We start from the raw sequence: 14886 nt of genomic DNA on the forward strand, positions 1-14886 counted from the left end.
GTCTTGTCTCTGGGCACTGGAAGTCTCAAGTTGCCCCCAATCTACTGGCTGCAGTAGCGGTCTCCTCACTCAGCATTCTGATTTCACTTGAAGAAAGTTTTTTTAGGGTTTTTTTTATTGTTGTTGTTGTTGGAGGGAACAGGAGTGGAGAGAGCACAGTACTGTGCAATAAATTTAACATAAGTGGGGGGGGTTGGAATCTAGATTTTTTTCAGAATTATTTAAAGTCAAATTTGCTTACTTAAAGCTAGAACTGTCTATACTTTTTATGTGACCCTGAGCAGATCATTTAACCTCTCAGTGCCCAGGAAACTCTTTAAGACTCTTAAGGCAAGCTGTTTAAGTTGCTTGGGCTAGATATAGATCTGCATCGGTAGAGAGAATTTACTCACCAGGAGGATTTCCCTAAACTAATATGACCTCTGGTTTGGTCCCCTCCCTCAAAAGAAGTGTATATCTATTCCTAGATATACTTTGTTTTTGTGATGTTGGTACTTGACACCTTTGGGTCTTCTTCTTAAGTAATAGCTGACATTTATAGAGTACTTCAAGATTTGCAAAACACTTTCTATACACTTATTCATTTGATACTCACAATGCTGTGAGGCAAGTATTATAGGCATTATTACTCTTATTTTATAAGTGTAGAATCTGAGGTTTAGAAAGGCTAAATGAAAGTCACCTAGCTAGTGTCAGAGTTAGGATTCAAATCCAGTCTGACACAGTGTTTCTCATGACTTCAAGTTCCTATGTTTTTCTCTAAGAAAGTATACATAAGCATGAGCATGAGGCTTTTGGCATCTGCTGTTTCTTGGTCCTGAGCCATATTTCTCAATAAGTTTTTAACCATTCTCTTCAATGGCCACCTTTACATTGAAATGATTACTTATTAATGAACATGTTCATATAATTTCATTTGGAAAGCCTTATCAAGTCATTTACAGAATTTCTTTACTTCCTCATTCCCTGCAACAGGTGATGGAACATGAGCTGTGGTTATCTTCATGGTGATATTTTTACATTTGCTCATCATGAGAACCTCAATGTTAGATAACCAATTGTCTCATAAAATGATGCATTGGACTCAATGGCTCTGCCAGCTCTTTTTTTTTTTTTTTTGAGACTGGATCAAGCAATCCACCAGTCTCAGTTCCTTCAGTAGCAGGGATTATAAACATGCACCACCAGAAACCCAGACACCAATTCCTTTACTTGCTTCTCCAAGGAGATCTTATGAGACATTGTTCCATTTATTTTCAACTTCCTTACCTCTGATTTTATTTGTTGTGAGAATGGCATCATTGGCATTATTCAGTTTCTACAGAAGGACATCAACTTAGTCTTTGGAGAAGGATCTCACATTTAGAGTACCAACAGTTAAGTTGTTATTTATAGATCATCTAAAAATTAAGTGATTCTTAATACTCTCTGACCCATTTTATGGGACCCTGGGCTGCATCTGTTTTATGAGAATTTACCTGATCTTGACAGACACAGAACCATGTCATTTCCTGGCCATTTTCATGCCATGTTTCTACCCTACTTTCCAACTCTACGTACAAATACAGTAATCACATCAATACTACCATTCTGTAGAATTTCTATTTCAAAACTGTGTTTCTCTAAACTAGGTTCCCCAATAGTGCTTCCTTGATCCTTGGGCTTCCTTTGAAATAGGATACTGTTATTTTCATAAAAATGAGTTTCTCAAAAACAAAATTTAAGTAAAACAATGAAAACTTAAATACTATACAACCTTTAGCAGAGTTTCTTAACCTTGTTTGTGCCATAGACCTTTTGGAAGTCTGGTGAAACCTATAGACCCCTTCTCAGAATAATGTTTTTAAATGAATAAAATAAAATATATAGCTTTATGAAGGAAATCATAGGTTAGTGAAAATAAAGATATCATTTTTTTTCCTAATTCATGGAATCCTTGAAATCTATACATAGACCTGCAAGTAGCAATGAAAAGAAAATTCTCCTACACACCAGTAGGCTCTATCCTTTATAAACTGGACTTTTTAATACTCCCACCCTTTTTGCTAACTTTCTCCTCAGTCCACAGGATTTGTCAGAAAGTAGTTTTGAATTACCTCTCCAGGATTTAAAGGAGTTTAATCCTCTTCCTGTAACTTCTGCCTTCTCTGGCATTTTCTCTTGGGGGATAAGAGAAATCACATCGAACCTGATTTCATCATGTCCACCAGATTCCCACAGATTCTGTCCATGCTCAGCCCCTCAAGAGGCACTGAACATTCTGAGCCAGATGATTAGAAGAATAAAGTTACTGGACAGAGAAGAAGAGAATATGTTCCTTACTGTGATTGAAAGTAATATTGGTCCTCTGATGATCCACCAGATTTTCATATTTTTGTTTGTCCCCCAGCACCTATGAAGAAATAGCACAAAAAAGCTTAGAAATGGCTTAAGATATCAAAAGAAAAAAAAACCATGATCCCTAGACACTTCATTGCAGAGTCTACTATTTCCCACAATCAACTGTATAAAGCAAAACATAAAATGTTGCAGAAAGACACTGTCTAGTTTTGAGGAAACTATATTTTACCAACACTGGCAAAGGTGAGCCATGTGTAGAGGAGATGGGACAGGGATGGCAGTCTAGGAGCTGTCCAATGTAAGTTACTGACTGTGTGGGGGTGAAATTGACTATAGAGCCAGGGAAGGCATAGGGATGGGGCATGGAGGTCTTTTAAGATTATCAGGATCATAATGATGAGAATTATGATACTCCCTTATATTTTTATGCTATGTTCAATTTAGTAAAGTGATTTCAATTCAATTCTGTAAGCATTTATTAGGTGCCTACTGTTTAAAAGGCCACTGTGCTAGGTACTGGGGATAGGCCAATTTAAGATGTCATAGTTACTGCCCTTAAGGAGCTTACAACAGGAGAAAGAGAGAGTGATTCAATTCAACAAGCATTTATTAAGAGCCTACTGTGTGCCAGGCACTATACTAGGTGCCAGGGATACAAAGACAAATTTGAAACAGTTCCTCCTCTCAAGAAGGAACTTACTTTCCATTGGTGGAAAATATCTACATGTAAGTAAATACAAAATACCTACAAAGTCATTTCTAGAGGGAAGGCACAGGTGAAAAATAATGGGAAGCTTGTGAAAAATAGAACAGAGGGTCCAAAGAATAAAATGGTAAGGAAGAGAAGAATGGAATAGAGACCCAAAGGTCTCTTGGAGTAGGGGGAAGATGCTGACAGGGATAGGTAACAGGGAAAAGGGAAGGGAGATTCAGCCTATAGTTCAGAATCACAAAGGTTCTAAGGGAAGTCATAGAGTAACTAGGCTTGTTATGCCCATCACAGTAGCAAAGGTGATATTGAATTGATTCTCAGTCCCTGAGAAAGAGTGGTAGGAGGAAGGAAGAAATGAGTAAGGTTATAGCAGGACAGGCTACAGAATCACTACAGGTATTATTACAGATGAGAAAACTTGGCCTGAGAAGGCAAGTGACTTTCCCCTGGTAGCTCAGCTAATGAGGTGGGATTAGTAACCAGGTATTCCTGACCCCAAGTCTAGTACTCCACGAAGCTATGATACTTCTCTGGATATCAGGTAGAGCTTTTGACTTTGCCTTGACATTTTTTCAAACTGTGTGACCTTGGGCAAGTAATTTAACCTCTCTAAACATCAGTTTTCTCATCTGCAACGTGTAAAACTCATGTCTGAGTCCTCTTCCAAGTCTAAATGAACCTATGAAGCTATGAATAAAGGAAGGCATTCCATGTGAAGGAAAAATTATGATCTGAGGCAGTAAACAGTATGACATTTTCATACAATAGTAAAGAGGAGGCGAGAGATAAGGTCTAAAATAAATGGCACAGGGTCAGATTTTGAAGAACCTTTAAAGTCAGACAGAGAAGTTTGGATGTTATAGTATAGGCAATGAGGAATCTGCAGCAGAGAATACGGTGCATTAGGATATGAAGAGCCTGCAGACAGGAAGATCATTTTAGAAGTTTCTGTAGCAGTGTATGAGGTTATGAGGGCTGGGACAAGAGCAGTGGCCATGGGAATGGAGAAGAAAACACAAAACTGAAGACCATTGTTATGGAAGTTAGGTTTACCATCTCCCTCCTGGGAAAGAATTAACCTGAGCCTATTTTTTCCTCACTAAAATGAGGTTCTACCTCTATGGCACCTTCCAGTTCTGATGTTCTGCTGTTCTTTCTATTGTATGTTCCAGTAGTTCTCAAAGTGTGGTCCAGGGACCTCTGGGGGGTCCCTGAGATCTTTTAGGAGACTCTGCAGGGTCAAAACTATTTTTATAACATAACCAACATTTTAATTTCTAATATGTTAAATCTCAATAGGAAGGAAGGAAAGAAGGAAATAAGTATTTATTAAGTACCTATACTTGCCAGGCATTGTGCTGAACATTTTACAAATATTATCTCATGTGATCCTCCCAAAAACCCTGGGAAATAGGTGCTGTTATTGTCCCCCTTTTACAGTTGAGGAAACAAAAGCAGACAGAAGTTAATAGTAAGTATTTGAGACTGGATTTGAACTCAGGTCATCCTGACTCCAGGTCTAGCATTCTATTTACTCCTTTGGTCCTGAAACTAAAAATGTTGAGAAACCAACAGTATATTCCAGTTTTTGGAAGAAAAAGGGAAAGTTCCACCAAAGCAGAAAATACCTCCTGTCCTCCCTTACTCTTCATGCTGTTGTCAGGGTACTTGAATGTCCCCATTTAGGTGCTGCAACTAGCTAGGGGTGATTGAATTAGCTGTGGCAGCAACAGCTGTGGTAGCAACAGTTTCTGGAATCTTCAGCCCATAAATGGTAAGGGGGTTGTACAACTAGTCAGAAGGAGACTACGGAGGTTCCTTTGCTAGCACTGGATACAGGATTCTGTTCCATTGCCCATATGTGGATCTAGGTGGCAGTTCCAGGATGAGGAAGAGCACTAGAACACCAAAGCTTGTGGCTACAGGGGGATGAAGGACCTGGTTCACAGTTCCAGAGCAGAAAAGAGTGATTGTAAATCACTCACAGACAAGAGCACAAGTCAGGACTGTAGTAAAGATACTTGTCCTTAGATCATACCACCTTGGAAGAACTAAAAGCTTACAGACTTCCAGAACTAGCTGAACAAAAAACCTGAAGCTTTGGACAGTGCCCCCTTGACCCCAGGAGCAGAGCCCAACTTTAACAGAGAGTTAAAAGTCAAGAAATAGGCTGGAAAAGTGAACAAATAACAACAAAAAAAGAACCTAGCCATGGAAAGTTATTATGGTGACAGGGAAGATCAAAGCACAAACTCGGAAGAAGACAACAAAGTCAAAACTGCTGCATCCAAAGCATCAAAGAAAAGTCTGAATTGATCTTAGGCCCAAAATGAATTCCCAGAAGAGCTGAAAAAGGATTTGAAAAATCAAACAAGAGATGGGGAAAGAAATGAGACTGATACAAGAAAATCATTTTTTAAAAAAGAGTCAACAGCTTGGCAAAGCAGGCACAAAAATACTGAAGAAAATGACACCTTAAAAAACAGAATAGATCAAATGGTAAAAGAGGTATACAAATCCACTGAAGAGAAGAACTCCTTAAAAAGCAAAATTGGCCAAACGGAAAAAAGATATACTATTCACTAAAGAAAAGAACTCCTTAAAAAGTAGAATTGGCCATGTCAAAGGAGGCACAAAAGTTCAGTGAATAAAGTAATTCCTTAACAATTAGAACTGGGAGTTGCAGGATATAAAATAAACCCACACAAATCATCGGCACTTCTATATAATACTAACAAAGTCCAACAGCAAGAGATAGAAAGGGGAATTCCATTTAAAGTAACCTTAGATAATATAATATATTTGGGAGTCTACCTACCAAGACCAACCCAGGAGCTATATGAACACAATTATAAAACATTTTCACACAAATAAAGTCAGATCTAAGTAATTGGGAAAATAACAGCTGCTCATGGGTAGGCTGAGCTAACATAATAAAAATGACAATTCTACTTAAATTAACTTACTTATTCAGTGCCATATCAATCAAACTACCAAAAATTATTTTGTAGAGCTACCAAATTCATCTGGAAGAACAAAAGGTCCAGAATATCAAGGGAACTAATGAAAAGAAATGCAAGGGAAGGTGGCCTCGCTGTACCAGATCTTAAACTGTATTATAAAGCAGGTTATCAAAACTGCTTAGTACTGGCTAAGAAATAGAATGGTGAATCAGTGGAATAGATTAGGTACAAAAAACAAAGTAGTCAATGACTATAGTAATCTACTGTTTGATAAACCCAAAGACTCCAGCTTCTGGGATAAGAACTCATTATTGACAAAACCTGCTGGGAAAACTGGGAAATAGTATAGCAGAAATTAGGCATAGACCAAATCTTACACCTTTACCAAAATAAAGTCAAAATGGGTACACAATTTAGTTATAAAGGCTGATACTATAAGCAAATTAGGAGAGCAAAGAATAGTTTACCTGTCAGATATATGGAGAATGGAAGAATTTATGACTAAACAAGAGATAGAAAGCATTATGAAATGCAAAATGGATAATTTTGATTATATTAAATTAATTTTTTTTTTGCATGAAGAAAGCCAAGATTGGAAAGGAAGAAGAAAAGTGGGAAACAATTTTTACAGCCAGTGTCTCTGTCAAAGGCCCCAGTGTCTCTAATAAAGGCCTCATTTCTAAAATATAGAGAGAACTGAGTTAAGTTTATGAGAATACAAGTCATTTACCAATTGATAAATGGTCAAAGGATATGAACGGGCAGTTTTCACATGAAGAAATTAAAACTACCTATAGTCATATGAAAAAATGTTCTAAGTCACTATTGATCAGAAAAATGGAAATTAAACCAACTCTAAGGTACCACATCTCACCTATCAGATTGACTAACATGACAAAACAGGACAATGATAAATGTTGGAGAAGATGTGGGAAAATTGGAACATTAATGCATTGTTGGTGGAGTTGTTAAATGATCCAATCATTCTGAAACTATTCCTAAAGGGCTATAAAACTGCATCCCCATTTGACCCAGCAACAGTACTTCTAGGGCTGTATCCCAAAGAGATCATAAGAAAGGGAAAAGGACCCACGTGTACAAAAATATTTATAGCAATTCTTATTGTGGTGTCCAAGAATTGGAAATTGAGGGGATGCCCATCAATTGGGGAATGGCTGAACAAGTTGCAGCATATGAATCTAATGGAATACTATTGTTCCATAAGAAATGATGAGCAGGTGGATTTCAGAAAAACCTGGAAAGACTTAACATGAACTAATGCTGAGTGAAGTGAGTAGAACCAGGAGAACATTGTGCACAGTAACAGCCACACTGTGACAACCAACTTTGATAGACTTAGCTCTTCTCAGCAATGCAAGGATCTAAGACAATTCTAAAAGACTCATGATGGAAAATGCTATCCACATCTAGAGAAAAAACTATGGAGTCTGAATGCAGATTGAACACACTATTTCCCCTGTTTTCTTTTTTTCTTTTTGTTTCTTCTTTCTCATGATTTTTCCCTTTGGTTCTAATTCTTCTTTACAACATGTCTAATATGGAAATATGTTTAATATGATTGTACATGTATAGCCTATATGATATTGCATGCCATCTTGGGGAAGTGTGAGGGGAGGAAGGGGGAAAAATTTAGGAGCAATAAAATAAAATCAAAAGAATAAAAAAATAGAAGACAACGTGAAATATCTCATTGGAAAAACAACTGACCAGATACAGCACTGGCCCTGGAGTTAGGAGGACCTGAGTTCAAATCCAGCCTCAGACATGACACTTACTAGCTGTGTGACCCTGATCAAGTCATTTAACCCCAACTGCCTCACCAAAAAGCAAAAAAAAAAGGAAAAAAAAGAAAAAGAAAAAGAAAAACAACTGACCTGTAAAATAGACTAAGGAGAGATAATTTTAAAATTATTGGATTACCTGAAAGCCAAGATTGAAAAAAAGAGTCTACTCATCATATTTGAAGAAACTGTCAAGGAAAACTGCCCTGATATTCTAGAACCAGAGGGTAAAATAGAAATTGAAAGAATACACCAATCACCTCCTGAAAAAAACCTTACTCTCATCAGAATTGGCTCAGAGAGGGAATAACATATACACTCAGATGGGTACAGAACTCTATATTACCCTAAAGCAAAGTAGGATGGAAAGAGGATAAGAAAAGGGGATGGAGAGCCGATAGAAAGGAGGGCAGGTGGGAGGAGGCAGTAGTAAGAAGCAAAACACTTTTGAGGAGAGACAGGGTGAATGGAGAGAGTAGGATAAATGGAGGGAAAATAGGATGAAGGGAAATACAGTTAGTAACCATAACTGTGAAAGAAAATTTATGAGGTTTTTTTCTGATAAAGACCTCATTTCTCAACTATATAGTGAATTGAGTCAAATTTATAAAAAAAAAAAAAAAACATTCCCCAATTGATAAATGGTCAAAGGATATGAACAGGAAGTTTTCAGACAAAGTGATCAAACTTATTTATAGTCAAATCAAAAAATGTGCTAAATCACTATTGATTAGATAAATGTAAATTAAAACAACTCTGAGGTACAGCTACACAACTATCAGAGTGGCTACTATGACAGAAAAGGAAAATGACATATATTGGAGGGGATGTTGGGAAACTGAGACACTAATGCATTGTTGGTGGAGCTGTGAACTAATTCAACCATTCTGAAGTATAATTTAGAACTATGCCTAAAGGGCTATAAAACCATGTATACACTTTGACCCAGCACTTTGACCCAGGTCTGTATTCCAAAAAGACAGAAAACAAAAAGGAAAAGCGCCTATATGTATAAAAATATTTATAGCAACTCTTTTTGTGGTGACAAAGAATTGGAAATTGAGGGGATGCCCATCAATTAGGGAAGAGCTATACAAATTGTGGTATATGGCTGTGATGGAATACTAGTATGCTACAAGAAATGTCAAGCAGGATGCTCTCAGAAAAAGACTAGAAAGACTTACATGAATGGATGCAAAGTAAAATGAGCAGAACCAGAAGTCTGTACAGAGTAATAGTAATATTGTATGATGATCAATTGTGAATGCCTTAGCCTTAATAATACAATGATTCAAGACAATTACAAAAGACTTATGATGAAAAATGCTGTCCATCTCTAGAGAAAGAATTGATGGAGTACAGGTCTAAGCATACTTTTTTTTGCTTTCTTTATTTTTTTGTGTGTGTGGTTAAATTAGTTCACACTTCCACCAACAGTGCATTAGTGTCTCAATTTCCTCACTTCCCCTCCAATATGTGTTCTCTTTCACAATATGAATAATATGGAAATGTTTTGCATATGTATAACCTACATCAAATCGATTGCCTTCTTAGTGAGAGAGGAGGAGGATAGAGAGAGAATTTGGAACTCGGGGGTTTTTTTGTTTTGGTTTTTTTGTGGTTGATTTTTAAATTTTTTTAAAAATATTTATTTATTTATTTAATTTTAGCTTTCAGTATTCACTTCTATAAGATTTTGAGTTCTAAATTTTTCTGCCTTCCTCCATTCTCCCCTCCCCAAGATGGCATGCAATCTGATATAGGCTATATGTATACAATCATATTAAAAACCATGAAAAAGAAGAAATAAAAAAAAGAGAAAATAGTATGTTTCAATCTGCGTTCAGACTCCATAGTTCCTTCTCTAGATGTGGATAACATTTTCCATCATGAGTCTTTTGGAATTGTTCCAGATCCTCATGTTGCTGAGAAGAATTGAGTCTATCAAAGTTTGTTGTCACAGAGTGTGGCTGTTACTGTGTACAATGTTCTCTTGGTTCTGCTCACTTTACTCAGCATCAGTTCATGTAAATCTTTCCAGGTTTTTCTGAAGTCTTCCTGCTAATAATTTCTTATGGAACAATAGTATTCCATTAGATTCATATACTACAACTTGTTCAACCATTCCCCAATTGATGGGCATCTTCTCAATTTCCAATTCTTGGCTATCACAAAAAGAGCCGCTATAAATATTTTTGTACACGTGGGTCCTTTTCCCATTTTTATGATCTCTTTGGGATACAGACCTAGAAATGCTATCTCTGGGTCAAAGGGTATGCACAGTTTTATAGCTCTTTAGGCCAAGTTCATTTTGTTGTTTATTCTTTTTTTTTCTTTTTTTCTTTTTGTTTGTTTTGTGAGACATTTGGGATTAAGTGACTTGCCCAGAGTCATACAGCTAGTAAGTGTTATGTGTCTGAGGCTGGACTTGAGCTCAGGTCCTCCTGACTCCAGGGTGGGTGTTCTATCCACTGCACCACCTAGCTGCCCCCGAGCTCAAGTTTTTAAAAAATGAATGTTAAAAATTGTTTTAGGAGGAAAATAAAATACTAAACATATTTTTTAAAAAGACAAATAATAGGGTGTAAGAGTATGGGCAGGCCTGAGGCCCAGGTTTACACACAACAGTCTTGCCTGTCTAGCATAGGTAGATGAGGGGCAAGCAGCCAGGCAATTTTTGACACATGAAGAACCATGGTAAGTGATTCAGTTACCAGCATCGGATTGTGCAATTTACTCATTAGCTATATACATACCCTGTGTTCTCCAGCTTTGCTCGAGTAATCCACCAAGGGACAACATACAAAACAGGAAATGCTGGAGAGAAAATATAGGTGGGATTTTAGGAGAATTAAGATTAAATCCATTGCCTCCCACTTCAGCCATCCAGAACCAACAACATTATGTCAGAACATGAGAAATGCCTAGGGTCTGCAAGACCCCTCCCCTCCCCCCACCTTTAGAGTTGTCCAGCAATGGAACAGGATGCCTCCAGAGCTGCTTGTCTCTGGATATCTTTCAGCAGAGGCTGGATAACTCTCTATAGAGGACGACCTGGGTAAAAGTGTAAAATTCAACTGGATAACCTCTATGGCCACTTTCTAGCCCTAATATTCTATGACTCTATGAGGAGCCATGCAGAACTTGTTCTCAGGCACATGACAAGTATGTTACAACTCAGCACTTGAGCAAAGTAGAAGGACATAGATGCCCTCTTCCCCCTTCAAAATAATGGGAAAATGCAGGGAGATATTGAGGTTGTTTAACAGCCTTCATCTCTTTGATCAGGCTAGTCCTGGAGTCATTTTACAAAAAGTCCTGAAGTCTTTCTGGGGGAAAAAAAAATTAGTTTATGAACCTGTCCTTAATGACCACTTAATGAACATTGGGTAGTCAGAAATTTTTTAAACCAATTTCATTCCTGTCTGTGGTGTTTTCTCTCACTGTATCCTAAGTCAGTAGACCTTTTTCTTATCTCGTTCTCCTGAGCCTCAGTGGCAAAACTCTGAACACATGCCTTACTTACCCCAGCCTACCAAAATATATCTGGGCAAGAGGCGTTTCTGTGAAAGTACCAAAGGTCCCAACAGCGTGTGAAGATAAATGCCTTCAACTAAAAGCCACGAGTAATTGGCTCCAACAAAGTAGTGAAGAAGAACTTGTGCAGTCCGACAAGTGGATGAAGACTAGAAGAGGAAGGTAGAAAGATGCTGGTTTTTATCTCAGTGCCAGGAAGAGTTCTGCAATGTGCTCACCTGGAATGAAGATGAACAACTAGGGCTTCAACCCCGCCTCTGTTACCTACTATTAGTGTGACCTTGGGCAAGGCACCCAACCTCTCTGGACTGGTACCCTACTCAGAAAAAAACAAAAACAAGAAAAATTATCTCTAAGGTCCATTTCAAATCTGAATTCTGTGATCGTATGAGTTTATTTCTCTCTACCTCCAGACCATCTACTTCTTTACACACATACACACACACATGCGCACGTGCGCACACATTTGTGTGTGTGTGTGTGTGTGTGTAATTTATCCACCTTGATCCTTTGTCCAAAAGAAGCTGTGATGAATGAAAAATCCCAAGAGAAAGTTTCTGGGTAATTAATAATCAATTTATTAATTAGACTAACTAATAATCAATAAATTGATAATCATTGATCTCTCTCGATAACCAAAGAACCAACATGGATATCACTGAATGTTTAAATACCTTTGGAAAAAGGGATACTCCTTACAGGTAAAAATCAACCCTGATTGGTGAACAATTAATGAAAGGGTAGATATATTAATGAGGAGTTGGGCTAAAAGTCTTCAGCTCCTTCTGCTGAAAATATGACTTAACCATGAGACTCAGCTGCCTCCAGCAATCTGGACAAAGGAATCCATATCTATCCAGACCACTGTAGCTGGTTCTCTCCTTCATGAACTGGGCTATCCCAGACTACAATGTAGGGGTACGAAGGCATAAATGGTGCTTTGGGGCTGGAATTCACCTAGATTAGATTCAGTTCACACCATAAACAAAAGTAAGGAGTCTTATTTAGGTGGGGTCATATCCAAGATCTCGGAACATGTACCCCAAGGATTAGGCCAATCTCATCTTTCAGCCTTGTCCTTCAAAGACCAGCTGAATGACTTACAGGGGCTGGTTCCTGGTTGAGGAAATAGAAAGGAAAAAAATCTTAATCCCAATTTAATAATTGGTTATTAATATAATAGGAAAACAACTCCTCATTGGTTTTATGGACAGGACTTTGTCCCAGGAGCAATGGGGCAGGGAAAAGAAGGATTGATTTTTTGGAGCAGAAGAGCAATATTTCATAAACAATCATTGACTTTCGTTTTTTGAAACTTGTGGCATGCCAAGCACTTTATAATGTAGCCCTAACCTACATCTCAACCTTAACTCACATTACCCTAGCCAAATGATAACTTATAAATGTCATGAACATCCTTTGCTCTAAGATATTGCCAACACTCTTCCTTCTGTCTAGAAAACCTTTTTCCTCCTCCTTCATCCTATTATGTCTACATCTGACTTACTACTCAAGATCCTGCTTAAATCCCATATCGTCTGTGGGGTCTTCCCCAACAATTGCAACCTTCTATAGGCTGGTAGTCATGACATAATCAGGGGACAGGGTGTGTGAGAAGGAACCAAGCAACTGAACTTGGAGTCACAAGACCTACAGTTTGAATACTGACTCTGCAGTTTACTGATTGTATAACTTGAGGTAAAGTCCCTTAAACTCTAAAACATTCAATTTCCACATCTATAAAATCAGTACAATTATACTGAAAGTTCCCCCTCTATTCCCTTCCAGCTATGACTTTCTATGATTGTTGTCTCTTCTGAGGGATCGTCCATATTATATGTTTAGTATTTCATCATAAATCTTTTTGCATACATACTAGACTGCAAACTCCCTGATGGCAGGGGTACTTTGTATCCCTCATAACACCTCTATTGAGTGATTTGCATAAAATAGGTACTTAATAAATGTTTGTTTTTGAGGATGGTAATGATGTAAATTACCTCTGAGAGGTAGGACATCCATCCATTTTCATCATCTGGCCTTTTTGAGTAGGAATTGTGTATGATGACGTCCTTCACCAATACAGCCAGAGCTCGAAGCATGAAGGAACCAAACAAATTCATGTGGATATAGTTACGAGTGCAGTGAACTCTTCTAATGGAGAAAACAGAAGCATGAAAGGCCCCCAAGGATACAATAATGACTCAGTTCCTCCAAGAGATACTCTCTTCCATGACGCTGAACCTCCTAAGCATTCAATCAACAAGTATATATTAAACACCTAGCATGTGTTGTATACTGTTTTAGGCACTGGAAAAACAAAGAAAAGGTCCCTGACCTCACGTAACTTATATTCTGTTAGAGAGATAATGTGTGAATGTATATTATCTATCTATCTAGTACATATATGCATATATGGTGTGTATAATTAAATATATACATATTTATATGCATCATGCAAGTATATAAGCATATGAGATATAGATATTATATATATATATAGATATATATATAGATATATATATAGATATAGATATATATATCTATATATATATATATATATATATATTTAAATGTTTTACTGGCTAAAAGTTAGTTTGAGCAAGGGCTGTCTTCCCATGATTTGGGTCTATATGTTTTGGTAAGCCAGTGATGTAGGCTAGTAGAACCAGGGGTTCCGTGGAAAGCAGAACTTTCCAAACTCTTACATGGCATAAAATTTTCTATTATTATTAAGCAGAACCTGCTCTTTGGTCCAACAGAAGCACCTAAAGATTGTGGTTTTGGCCTGACACGGATGTAGAACACCTGTGTGAGCCTAAAGGTTGTAGAGGGAGATCACTTCAGGGCAGTTAGTTGTAGGGCACATCGTTAGAGCCTGCAGATTCTGGTTACCTCCTGGGAAGTTTATGATAGGAAGAAAGGAGAGGTGACTGGCTAGACCAAGCAATATTCAGAGCAAGCCCCCCAGGGAAACTTACTTTTTTTCTTTTATTTATTTTGTTCAGAATTTAAGAAATAAAACAAACATTTCTGTAACATAGTAGAATAGAAAAAATATGATTGCACATGAAGCTGCAAATCTGTTATGTACAACTTGCTATTCCTTTTAAACACACAATAAAGTTATCATGTAACTTTTTTCTTTTTTTTTCTCTTCCTCCCAAGGAGACTAGGCCCAGTTAGATCCTGGTCAATATCAGGAATTGAAAGGCAGCATGAGAATAGATCTAGAGTTACAAAAGACAAAGGAATCACCCTGAGGTAGGTTGCCCACAGAGTCTCTCTTTTCTGCAGAGATCCAAATCCAGCACAAGTCAAGGTGACTCTAGAATGCACTGCTTCCAATTATTGTGTAACATATTTAACTGTACAGCTACATAAAGCTGGATGGGACATTATGTTAGAGGGTCATAGCATTTAAAGCTGGCAGGAATCTTAGAGACCATCTAGTCCAGCGTCTTCATTTCATAGAGGAGTAAATGGAGGCCCAGAATGGGAAATGATTTGTCCAAGGTCACACAACCAGTGA

General features: G+C 37.6%; 1 protein-coding gene across 1 annotated transcript in view; it reads right to left on the bottom strand.

The window, feature by feature from the left end:
* GLP2R (glucagon like peptide 2 receptor) overlaps positions 1-14886 on the bottom strand; it is a 61656-nt gene that overhangs the window by 30852 nt on the left and 15918 nt on the right. Inside the window, exons 6-9 of the mRNA XM_078155701.1 lie at positions 13355-13508; positions 11344-11503; positions 10574-10634; positions 2323-2392 (exon numbers count right to left, since the gene is read on the bottom strand). Coding sequence (XP_078011827.1) covers positions 2323-2392; positions 10574-10634; positions 11344-11503; positions 13355-13508 — 445 coding nt within the window. The remainder of the gene's footprint in view (positions 1-2322; positions 2393-10573; positions 10635-11343; positions 11504-13354; positions 13509-14886) is intronic.

Source organism: Phascolarctos cinereus, unplaced genomic scaffold, assembly GCF_003287225.1.
Source record: "Phascolarctos cinereus isolate Bilbo 61053 unplaced genomic scaffold, phaCin_HiC Scaffold_5;HRSCAF=322, whole genome shotgun sequence".
In the NCBI taxonomy this organism is placed as follows: domain Eukaryota; kingdom Metazoa; phylum Chordata; class Mammalia; order Diprotodontia; family Phascolarctidae; genus Phascolarctos; species Phascolarctos cinereus.